At 36.2% G+C, this 12,085-nt stretch overlaps 1 protein-coding gene across 4 annotated transcripts; it reads right to left on the bottom strand.

The window, feature by feature from the left end:
• Window positions 1–378: 378 nt before the first annotated feature.
• On the bottom strand, window positions 379–11,481 carry LOC108453102 (serine/threonine-protein phosphatase BSL3). Of its 4 annotated transcripts, none has more exons than XM_053028192.1 (24): window positions 11,112–11,481; window positions 10,796–11,032; window positions 10,509–10,681; window positions 9,888–10,377; window positions 8,862–8,922; window positions 8,702–8,780; window positions 8,509–8,588; window positions 8,330–8,424; window positions 8,140–8,239; window positions 7,680–7,749; window positions 7,135–7,236; window positions 6,954–7,035; window positions 6,200–6,379; window positions 4,832–5,096; window positions 4,492–4,732; window positions 4,253–4,423; window positions 2,831–3,069; window positions 2,549–2,633; window positions 2,344–2,442; window positions 2,061–2,260; window positions 1,891–1,966; window positions 1,391–1,526; window positions 1,154–1,293; window positions 379–1,037 (listed from the first exon to the last, which is right to left on the bottom strand). In XM_053028192.1, exons 4-24 carry the CDS (start codon window positions 10,351–10,353, stop codon window positions 954–956), a joined length of 3,051 nt encoding a protein of 1,016 aa, XP_052884152.1. In that variant the 5' UTR covers window positions 10,354–10,377; window positions 10,509–10,681; window positions 10,796–11,032; window positions 11,112–11,481; the 3' UTR covers window positions 379–953. The 4 variants fall into 4 exon arrangements, with proteins under 4 accessions (XP_052884152.1, XP_052884151.1, XP_052884149.1 ...); XM_053028191.1 differs by having other exon boundaries at window positions 10,940–11,032; XM_053028189.1 differs by lacking the exon at window positions 10,796–11,032 and having other exon boundaries at window positions 11,077–11,481.
• Window positions 11,482–12,085: the final 604 nt, after the last annotated feature.

The raw sequence follows: 12,085 nt of genomic DNA, 5'->3' as shown, positions 1-12,085 counted from the left end.
AGATTAAACTGTAAAATTAACATGAAACAAGTCATATTCTTATTTCTATAGGAAAGTTTTAAAAAGAATTTTATAGATCAACAGTATAAAGAACTCCTTGTCAGAGTTTAAACTTTGCTGATATAATTTCACTTATAACTTAATTATATAGCAGTAATTTCAATCAAATGGGTACTTCATAAAATTAAACAATATGTTACATTAGTTATTATTTGTATAAAAAAAAAAGAAGAATCAAACACTTGGAACTATGGTTGACATAACCTAAAATCAGATCAGAACAAGGATGTAAATGTAAACTAAAATAATTGCATAAAAATAGCAGCAACCAAAAGCTAACCCCCACAAAAAATAAAAATAAAAAACGATGATCACACCTTCCTAAACTTTCTCGTGTTGTTTACTATGGTTTCTTTTATCTTCACACAAAAAACATTACACTATTGTACACAGCACATAGGATGAAAATTACACCAATCTATACCCTCTATATGATACACATATATTTATTATATTTATCTCTCATCATCATCACATATAATGGACCTCAAAGGAGGACCGAAAAATATTTAATCCTAAAATGATGAATATATATATATATATATATAAATATATAAACTAAATGTGAAAATTACTACCAACCCATTTGAAGAATCCACCCAATTGCCAACTTTCCACCTGCCAGTGGCTCAATTTACAGAAGAAGCCCGAACTGCAACTTTCAGCACATTACGAAAAGCTAACTTATCATTTTCATGATCTCAATGCCTATAGTCTGCTGAAAACCGCGAAAAACCAAAATCTTGTAAACCCTTCTAACTTCTAATGGGAGAGATTACAAGGTAGGAAAATGCCTGTATATGGCAGCATGCTCTATCCAGAAAACCAGAATCCCCATGTGGTATAGCATGAGCCTGAAGGAGTATGTATATAGAAACAATTGGAAGGATCTACTATATCCAAGCAAGAGAGCCTCGATCATTTGCTACTTGAGGACGACCTCTAGTTGGTGTTGGAGGCCTGTTAGCATTCAGCTCCTGATCCCATAAACACAAAAATTAACATCATTAAAGCAGTCCATGTAGTACAAGTAAAAATCATTGCAGAAATAGCAGAAGTTCAATTACTGATAACAAAGAGAAAGAGGAAGCACCTGCATCCATGTATCTTCTATATGACGTTCTGGGGATGCTTCTGGTGATGACATTGCTGGGGGTAAAGGATGAATGAGTTTAGGAACTACCACGAGATCTCTACCCAAAACTAAGATTGCACCAGCATTATTAGCAGTACCTACAAAGACAAGCATGATGCAAAATTTAAAGGCTAAATTGTTTGTGGACCTGATAGACAAAAGGTATGTAAATTAAAACATGAGTCAGGGACACACCACAATAATTGGTAGCAGAGAAAAGGGTAATTAAATGTCCCTGGGCAAACCGCTCGAAGCCATCCATAACACACTCATGAGCACGAACAATCAACTGGAGATCATTGTTATTGCAGAATTCCATAACACGATCAGGCTGCATTAGGAAAAACCATTTACAAAACATTAGCAAAATTGGCACTTGAGATATCAACAAAGACCGTTTTACTTAGATATAGACATGCATAAGCAAGGAGGAAAAGGAACACAGAAGCAATTTAAACAAGAATCCCAAGTCAAAAGCATTTAACTTTCAAGGGTTTTAAGGGTAGCATCATTCCATCTAAAGCTGTTGAAGGGAGAGAGATACAATTTTATGGGTAGAATAAGGAGATCAACCAGCCAGCAACAATCAAATTGCCCATCTAAGTACTTCTCAAATATTGAAATCAATGCAACATGTAGCTATAAAGGACTTGAACTGCCGTAGTTTAACAGTAGTTTTAAAGTAGCATGCTCACCCCAAAAGTAACCAAACCTGGACCTCTAGCATTTGGTCGCAATCCTTCTACACTATCATTTTCTGTTGGATCAGACCTGGAGTAAGAAAATGGATGTAGAATGCATCAGCAAATTAAAGCAATGAATACTATATATTTCATGACCAAAACAAATAATAACATTCTCTAACCATAATAAATCCATAAGAACAATCGAGCCTGCTTCCATTGTAATTGGGCGCTGTAAATTCCCAATCTGTTCCACATGATTTATAGACCGACCAATGCCACCATGCATACAAATGATTTTCTTTTCAATTAGAGCTGCCAAAGGAAGCCAATTGAATAAACGGTTTATGCGGTGCCACACCCATATTCCATCTCTCTCACCCTGTTACACAATCCATCAGATTTGCAACAAAAATGTTATTATACAAAGCATAACCAACATTTTTCTAATGCATGAAACAATACCATGCGCTCAATACACTCAATCCGGAAGCCAAAAAGTGCATTGATATCCGCAGCTTCATGATTCCCTCGAATTAAATGTACATTATTGGGATACTCAACCTGCAACATTAACATAATTATATGAAAATCATGGTTTGTCTCAACTTCAATAGGAAGTAAAAGTGAGCATGAGAAGAGAGTAAAAGTACCGAACTTCTATAATTACCTTCAAAGCAAGCAGAAGAGTAATAGTCTCCAAGCTGTGTTGGCCCCGGTCCACATAATCCCCTAAGAAGAGATAATCGATATATCTGATAGTAATTTACACAAAATTAGTATCAAATAAATAAAATGTAAGATTTAAGATACATTACAGGGCCTGCAGATTACACACGAGAAGAGAATAGTATTTATAGATATTAAAAGGTCAGTTGAAACCCTTAGTATGCTGAAACATCACTCTGATAAAGCGCCCTCAGAAAACAAGATATTTTGACCAAACACTTACGCAATGTCCCCAGCTGTTGAAGGTGCACCATATTCATCAAAAAGACGCATAAGATCCCCAAATTGACCATGTAGATCACCAAAAATCTTAATAGGAGCTTTCAGCTGTAGAACAGTTGGTTCAACAGTAAATATTCGTTCGGCGCTTTCACAGAGATCTGCTATTTCGTTGCAATCTAAGAAAAACTGTCGACAAACTGGTGGTTTCCAACCACGAGGCTTCAGAAGATGTGCAATAACCTGAGAAAGTGAAATATAAACCATTATAGTAGAACATATGGATCTCTTAAAGATGCTTGAGTGAAGCAATTGAAATATCTATTAGGAGCATAACAATATTGAATTCTTAAGAGAAACTTCTATCAGCTGTAACACTCACTAGTATCACTGGGACCAATTGTAAATCACAACTGAGGTTCATCGTACAAGAATTAATTACATTATAAAACTGGCATATTGAAGAAAAAATTGGATTTTTATGTCCTGTAATCTAATTATAGTAAGAGAAATCTCAAGGATGAATTCCGTCCAAGCAACATAGAACTAATAACAGAAGAAATTTATCAGAAAATCAACAATAACATGCTAATGTGCATTGCTGTAGATTGCAAAGCAAAGAGAAGATTTATAATGCATTGAGAGTATGGTGATGAAATCTGGCCTTAAAATAATCACATGCAAAATAATCCGTAGCTTTTCGAATGTTTTTTTTGTCACTGCTATGAGATGTATTCTGCTGGCAAATCCAAAATATATAGCCACTCAAGCTTTTCACTCTTTGCCCCTCTCCATGTTGCATCAAGGGAAATAACCACCTAAGGAATAATACAGAACATTTAGGCTCAGCTTGGCATGAAGGATGAGGAGCGAGGATTTTAACGGTCAAACTATAAAGTAGGAAGCTGTTATGAATCTTGACATATTTCCTATCCTCACTCCTTTGTAGATTAAAAATTTTACATCCTCACTCCTTCCATCCTTCATACCAAGCAAAGCCTTATGGAGGATAATTGTTCTCCCTAGGATAAAAAGATGGGAGAAACCTGTCATCTTCACTTGAAAGTTAAAAAAAAAAAAAAAACTATTTGAAAGTTAAAAAGATACTCTCATCCTAAATTTATTAAGTGCCACATCTATAAAAATGAAAAAAGATTCATCTTAAGAAACCTCAAAGACTAAAACTATAATCAATCACATTGCAATAAAGATAAATGCTATAACAATATCTTACTCCATCAAGTAAACCATTCATATAGAGAGAAATCATTCTTAAGGGTTAGTCTTTGAAGTTTTGGGCAACAGCCTTGCAGATCCTGGTATTACTATTCAACTCTTTCACTTGGAGACACATTCAACAATTACCCCCAAAACGCGAAGGTGCTATGCACACACGCCAAATTAAATAAAACAAATTAATTAGTACCTTTTTGGGGACACTATTGATTGACATCTGTCTATCTAATAGTTTCCTAGCTGCAGTTGCATTCTCAGGAGTCCCATAGCTAACCCGTCTGCCCTCATTTTCAAATTGGTCAATAGAAAGCTGTCTGACCATCCCCCCTAAAGCTCCACCAGTCTCTGCAGCTATAACAACCTATTGGCATAAAGAAAACATCAGACAAAGTCATGGGTAAGAAACAATGCCAATATTCTGATACTGACAGCTCTATGGTGAAGCCGAACTCCAGCAGGTGCAACACTATTTGATCCAGTAGAATCTGGCATCTTAATCAAGGTAGACATATGTTTTCCACTAGGTGTAGCCTCAGCCCCTCGATCCCTATCAGGAAGTTCAACTTCTCCATTAACTTGTCGCGCCTTGGCCGCGGCAAGTGTGGCACTTATAGCCTCAGCTTCAGCAGCTGATGCCTCAACCAAATAGTCAACACCTTTGTTCATTCTCCTGCAAGATATACCACATTATATAGCTCCTTGAATTAAACGAGGAGGCTTAACCATTCAAGAGCCAAGTAACAAAAATAAGCATACAGTGGTAGATTACCGGGATCCTTGAAGCATGACATTCTCAGTGCTTATGTCAGCATACATATCCCCATTTACAGGGGGAGCAACAGGATTTCCAAGCACAACTGATCCATCAGGTACTGCTTCAGCCATTGTTTGCCTTGCTCTTTCATCAACAAATCCATACCTTCCGGGTAATCGTGCATTAGAAGTAGCAGTTGCCGCAGCAGCATGTGAAGCTGCTGTAGTTGTCTCAGCAGCTGCCAGGTCTTCAGCAACAAGTAGGTCATCAAGTAACACCCCTACAGCATAAATACAACATATTACTGCAGTACAAAATTTATCAAATATTGATTCTCATACAGATTTGCACTAACTACCAAAATATAGCAGCAGCTTAAACTCTACGATAAATGAGAAGAAATTAAAATTTCCGTGAAAACAGAGATCTTAAAGAAATAAACTTCTCTAATTTTCAACCCACAAGATGAATTAAAACTTTTGTAGTCTCTCTTACGACTAAATGACAATATATGTAAAGAGGAACATTTTCAGTTAGGACAATGCACAGGGAACAAAACAAAATCCTTCTTCACCAATTTTAGCCAACAGTGCAACTTAAACATGAAGTGGGAAAGAACCAAGGCCACAGAGCTATCCCTGGTATCAATCTTTGGTCCTTACAACCAGCTTGTGAAATTACAAATTCCACAATGTCCTTGTGTCATATTTAAATGTAAAACAACAAAAGCAAGGATTAAACTTTCACAGCTCATACCAGCCCATTTAATACCATATTGTTATCCCAAGAGGGTTTTCCTAATGCACCCCATCCAATCCAAGCCATATCAAAACCAAGCTTCCTCTTCCCATTAAATGCCTTTCTTCTCCTACATGCTATCATCTATCACAGCCTAAATATAAATGACCTTTAACCTGGAGGCGAGGAACTACATAACCTAGCCATTAAACTTCCATAAGAGTCTGTTACTTCTATCTTAACAATCTTAAAGCAGAAAGCATCAGCCAGAAAACTTGCATTTGCTAAAGAGCTAAAAGGATGAGAACTAGGAGGATCATTCAATAAAACCAATGCAATGATCAATCCTAAATAACCAGATGAGAATCTCATAATGCGTCAATTATCACATGTACAAATACTAATTGACAAATTCAACACAAAATTATGTGTAGGGAGAAACACCATTATTCCTCAAAATATATACACTGACAAGCCTTGGGGTGATATGTCGTCCTAGATTAAGCATGCAATACAGTCTAAAGAGAAACTGTCATCATATATACACTACGTAAAGGCATATGCATCTAATCGGTAACTGATAACTCAATGCTGAGGCTAGAAAATAATTGGGTGCACATATTATAGAATAAAAGGATATCTTACCACCACGTAAACCACCATAAATAAATATTAGGTCACCAACAGCTGCAGCCGCATGTCTGCAACGCCTTGTCAACTCAACTGAAGCATCTCCACCAGCGGCATCAGCACTGTATCTACCTGTCCTTGGGCTAGTAACAACAGATTTTGTATCACACCAAACTCCCGCGGCAGTATCCAACACTACAAGAAATGTGAAATAAGTTGGGAACTATTAGATGTACAAAAACAGTGTTTCCATGATAATTAATGGCTGTATGATCATTGATACAACATTATCAGTTAACATTTCCTATTCTAAAATAATAAATTAAAAAATTAAACATGTCCTGCTTTTTTGTACAAGTTTAACAAATTTCCAGAAATAAGTTTTGAAACTTCCTAGTAAAGTACCATTCAGATATCAAATGGCAATAATAATTTTAGTTTGTTGTTACAAGCAGGAAGATCTTAATGAACTTGAATATGACTTCTCACAAAAATGTGTGGAGAGAGAGATAGCAAAAGGAACCAAACGGAAAACTTCAAGAGGGTGGAAAACTTTCAGATCTAAGAAAAGTTGTTCCCTAAAGTCTACACTACCATTGCATCTTTTTTCCAGCAAAATGAACAACCTCCATTTAGGAAGTTTATAACAGATTTCACCTGAAAAACTACTTTTATACATTAAGCTTTTACAGACCCACATTTGACCAGTAAAACGACTACCACAGCACATCACTAGAAGTCGAGACATTAAAAGAACAATATCAAGTACCTGCAACGCTTGATGAGTCTTCAACCATGCGTCCGCCACCAAGTGCCCCACCAGAAACATGGAGCCTAGCGTTCACAAAGACCTAGAAACATAGTATGTTCATGTGATTCATAAAACTAGAAGAATTCATAGACTGAATTATTTAAAAATGAGTGAAGGGAATAAAAAAAAAATTACTCACGGCAGCATGTTGGTATCTAGGTGATGGTGAAACACCAGGAGCAATTGCCCATTCCCAACGGCCATCCCTGTGTTTTGCAAGTCCATATGCACTTGCCAATGGCTGAGAAAAGAATCAAAGAGAGAAGAAACCACAGGCAAAGAACAGATTGAGCAAATCTAAGGGCAAAAAGGGATCTAAACATTTTAAAAGAACAAAAGGACAAAATTAAGACACCATTTACGTGCATCTCAGCTCAATCTTTTAAAATATCTTCATTGCTATTATTTTCAAATTCTTCAGAATTCATTAGAATGCCTCTTTCTTCCTATCAACATAGATACAATGCATATTGAAATTAGTGCCAAAATTTATTCAGATGAATTTAAGTTTTACCCAACTAAATAAAGAAAAGCTGCCCTAAAGCAATAAGAAATGCCACGATAAAACTATAGGTCATGAAATCTTATGCTATATTGTTCAGAAAACCAAAATTCAAAAACATATATACATTATGTCATACATTTACTAACTCTAGACAACAGAATGGGGACTCTGCAACTCACCACACTGTTTGCATCTCTCCCCCCACAGAGCAGAAGAAGGCCATCTGATCGTGCACTTGCAGTAGCATACCTAGTCAAATAAAAATTATCAACAAGGAGCTAATCTACAATCACCAAATAAATCATCAAATAAATAAAAATTAAGAACAATAATCATATAGGATGCTTCACATCAATGTCTTTGAGAGCATAAGCAAGACTACAAGCTTTAACAACGTTACAAAGGAGGAAGTACATATAAATACATTAATATCAATCATGTGCAACCACATCCATGATAAGATGGGCATACCAATAAATACGATATCAGAGAAGGGACAGTCATTTTGGTTCATATCTTGCATATTGCACTTTCTAAGAGACCAGGAACCATAAAAATAGAATCATCTATCCTAAGATTGGCCCACAAACACCACTTCTGTGTGTGTATGTGGGGGGAAAAGAGAGAAAGAGAGAATACATGCATGGAGGTGGACCTTCCCCTTCAGGTTCCAATTTACGCCACTCATAAGGCTTGGCAGCAGTGTCCAAGGCCCATACATCTGCCAAAGGTCGTTTTCCTAGAAAAGATACACAAAAATGTTCAACAAAAAATTAATTAGAAAATCGTATCGTACATGAAAATAAAATCAGAATAACAGATTATTTACCATCATTTCCACCAATTGCCATGAGATACCTTTGCCCTACCAAAGCCATCACATGGCCATAGCGTGGCCCTGGCCCAGGGCCTTGAACAACAACCCTGAAATACAATTGAAATTCATATCAAATAACCCATTGTCATGTATAAATAAGGTGCATGCACATGAAACCGTCAAGGCCCAACCTATGCCACCGTGGTCGTTGCTGTGTGAGGTCAAGAACATGAAGATCCTCAGCAGACAAACCAGCTGGGCCAATTCCACCCTGAGTCAAATTAAAAGCCTCCCATGAAGAACTACTTGCAGCAGAAAGAAGTTAACCAAATAATATGTAAACAGAAAAAAGAAATACTATAAAATTCCACAGTGTGTACTAACCTGAATAACAACCATAGTTCCCACAGCAGTTGCCACATGTGCTGCCCTTGGTGTGGGTGGCTCTCCAAAGGGTGTGATTCTATGAGATAAATTATTGTACAAGTCAAGACGAATTTAGGAAAGTAAAACAGCAGTTATAAAGCCTTAGACCTAGGCATACCTAGACCACTTATTAGTTAACACATCATAACAGTGCACATCGGCAGTAGCACCTGCTAGTCCTGCAATTTAATTGAAAAAAAACAAGTTTAAAGCATGAAATCATCCCCAACAAGGACAAGTTTTCTTAAGAGACAGTTAAAAGGGGGAAAGAGGACAACAACAATTAGCCTTGACATACTATATGTTGCAAAGATTTGTAGAGGGCAGTGAATTTAAAAAAAGCTAAAGAAGGTCCTATTTATACATTATTACTTGAAATCACTCAAACATCATTGACTTTTGCACTAGATATATAAAACCAACATGAGGCATGATGTGTTGACTCTAAACAATTCATGGTGCTATCATAATGAATGCCACTTATCATGAGTATCTCAAAAGATCTAAGAGGTTTTCTATTTTTTAAGCATTAGGAGCATGAATATTTCAAAATAATAAATAATGAAATATAACAACAAGAGAATATAGGCATATTATTTTTGGAATCAAAGCAGGTTTTATTTGCAATGTGAGTCAAAACCAAGAATATTTAAAATTTTAAGCACTCCAGAATACAAAACTGAATTCTTACCACCATAATAAATACTGAATCGTAAATTAAGACAAGATTCAATAAGGGGCTATACTTCTAGTATTCTACTACTATTTAAGATAGAAGGGGTAAAAAGTTCATTTAACACAGTAGCATTCAACAAAGAAGAACCTAAGAGAATTCATCTTTTGTTCCATAAACTAGAAGCCTTCTGCTTACCTTGGCACACCTTTACCTCATTAGAATTATTCCTTATTTAGATATAGCCCCTTTACTCTTTGGAGTAGTAGTTCTTCATCAACCCAAAATATGAACTTTAATACTAATCCACAACGAAATATGAACCTCGGGAGCTAAATTGCAGGGTTTAAAGAATACGTATCTTAAATCCACCGAAGTGCTCATACGTACATCGATATGAATAGCCAAATTTCATTAAGGGCTTCTTACAGAAACATCAAATAAAAATGAAAGGAAATAAAACCAACTTACTGATGCCAGCGCTTCCAGCCGAGGATGGAGTCCCGGAAGAAGCAGAATTCCCTTCCAGTGCCGTGGCACCACCGAACAGAATCAACCTGGGCCCAATATAGCTCGGCGTCCCTTCTTCCCCCACAGCTGCCACAGCCGTTAGAGTATGCCCGCACCTAGGGCCAGGCCCGTCTTCTTTCTTCTCTATAATCGCATTCACCACCGAATAAGTGGGAGCGCACCTCGGCCCCGCCACTGGTGCTTGCGGCTGTCCTTGAGCAGCAGGCGCGGCTGCTGCAGCCTGTTGTTGCGCCGAAGAAGGCGGAGATCCACCAGGTCCCGGTGTCGAAGCCTGGTTCTCTACTTGTTGGTTTTGTTGTTGTGGTTGTTGCTGTTGTTCCCTCTCCATTGGTGCCGGAGATTGCATAGCTCCGTGGTGGTTCTGATCGTGATCGGTCTCTGACACCATCGACGAATCCACATCCATTCCTCTAACCTTCCAAATTAATCCCTATATTCAACAAATCGTAAATAAAGAGGCAGCTTGTCTTTCCTTTACGCTAATGCTCTTCCATTGCCGGTGTAAGCTAGAGCTTTGGCTTATACCGCTTACTTATTTACTGCGTCTTAATGGAAGAATACCTATGAAGTAGGATGCGCAAGACATGCAATTGTCAGCCGAAGATTCTTCGCCAATGGCTTTCGCTCGCGAAACAAGTCACCCACGCGGGCAAGACCGCCGCCGCTTCCCTGGTAAGGCGGAAGGTCTTCACCGGATGGATTGATAAGTAGTGGTGAAAGGTAAAGATAAAGAGCTGAAACAAAAATCAAAATAAAAAGCCTTAATTGAGAAAAATCAAGATCTGCTACCTAAACTGAAAGCTAATTCGACTTTTTGAAAACCCTAACTCGGATCATGAATTTATCACCTCGAAAGAAAAAAAAATCCACAACACTTTCCAGAAAAAAATAATATATATTTACTTTTCCAGGAAAAAGAAACGAATATTTAGGGGGAAAATTTGAAAAAAAAACAACAACTCCTTTTTCAGTTTTTTTTTTTCCGTTCGAACCTTTTCTTTTTCCCTTTTATCTCCCTCTATAATCCTCGAAGCTGTCGGAAAATTAGAAAGAAAAGAACGGAACGGAGACAATTTCAAAGTTTTCTAACAACAACAAAACCCAAAAAAAATTAAAAAAAATATCTTACTTTCTTTTCTTTTTATGTAATAAATGATATTTAACTTGTTTAATTGCTTTTTAATTTTTACTGGAAGCAGCCGGTATACGGAAGGAGGACTTGGGCGCCGTCTTGGTCCTCTTGGAGACGTGAATAATGCGGGGAAGGGTGACCGGAAGGACGCATAATGGGGTTAAAATATTAACGGTGATTACCGGTTCCTATTTGCAAGGAGTTTTTTTCCTTTTTGCCACCTATTAAGGAGGAATCCAAAATTTCAAGCGCGAGATCATGTTTTGTTAATCACGCTCGAATGTGGAAGACGATACGTGGAACTGCCATTTTCCACTCTGTAAATAGGAAATTAGGAGCATTTTTATTTTAAGGATTAGTTTGCTATTTTGTATGGTGAAAATAGAAAAAGAGAAAACAACTTTCTGTGAGAAAAAAAGTGCAATGTGATTTGATTTCTTTTATACTTTTTGAAGAACTAATATTTTAATGTTTGGTGCGAAAAATGTGATATAAAAATTTAAAATATTTAAAACATATATGATGTTAAAATATAGGATTACGAGGCATTAGGATGTGACTAAAAATAATTACGTAATAAAATTATTTAAATTTATATAAAAATTAAATATGATTTCCATTCAAATGATAAAGTTGAAAAAAATTATAAAAAATTACAGTAATTTAGGTTGAAATCTCAATATATATATTTTATATATTTTATATTAAAAGGTAAAAATATCTTCAAAATAATGTTTATTGCTTTGTTATTCTATATTTAATATAAAAAAATAAAAATATTCTCAAAATAATATTTATTACTTTGTTGAAATTTGTTAAATTGTGACTATATGATTAAAGGTGTATTCGGTTAAGTTTGGTTGGATTTTTGAAAAAATTAATCAAACTATTCCATCTAATTTTTCACTATTGTAACTAAAACGTAAAACATATAAAATAAAAACTGAAATTGATAATTGTAGTTCGGTTCAAAGATTTTTACTAAATTTGGGCTTTGAAAAAAATC

This window comes from Gossypium arboreum, chromosome 5 (genome assembly GCF_025698485.1).
Source record: "Gossypium arboreum isolate Shixiya-1 chromosome 5, ASM2569848v2, whole genome shotgun sequence".
Lineage (NCBI taxonomy): Eukaryota > Viridiplantae > Streptophyta > Magnoliopsida > Malvales > Malvaceae > Gossypium > Gossypium arboreum.
The sequence above is the reverse complement of the archived record's forward strand: the minus strand, read 5'-3'. Positions and strand labels throughout refer to the sequence as shown.

Coding starts and splice junctions, on each gene's coding strand:
- LOC108453102 (XM_053028189.1), bottom strand. CDS start 10,353: ATGGATGTGGATTCGTCGATGGTGTCAGAGACCGATCACGATCAGAAC. Junction 8,425..8,508: donor CAACGACCACGGTGGCATAG/GTTGGGCCTTGA, acceptor ATTGTATTTCAG/GGTTGTTGTTCAAGGCCCTG. Junction 7,750..8,139: donor GAAGGTCCACCTCCATGCAT/GTATTCTCTCTT, acceptor TTATTTGACTAG/GTATGCTACTGCAAGTGCAC.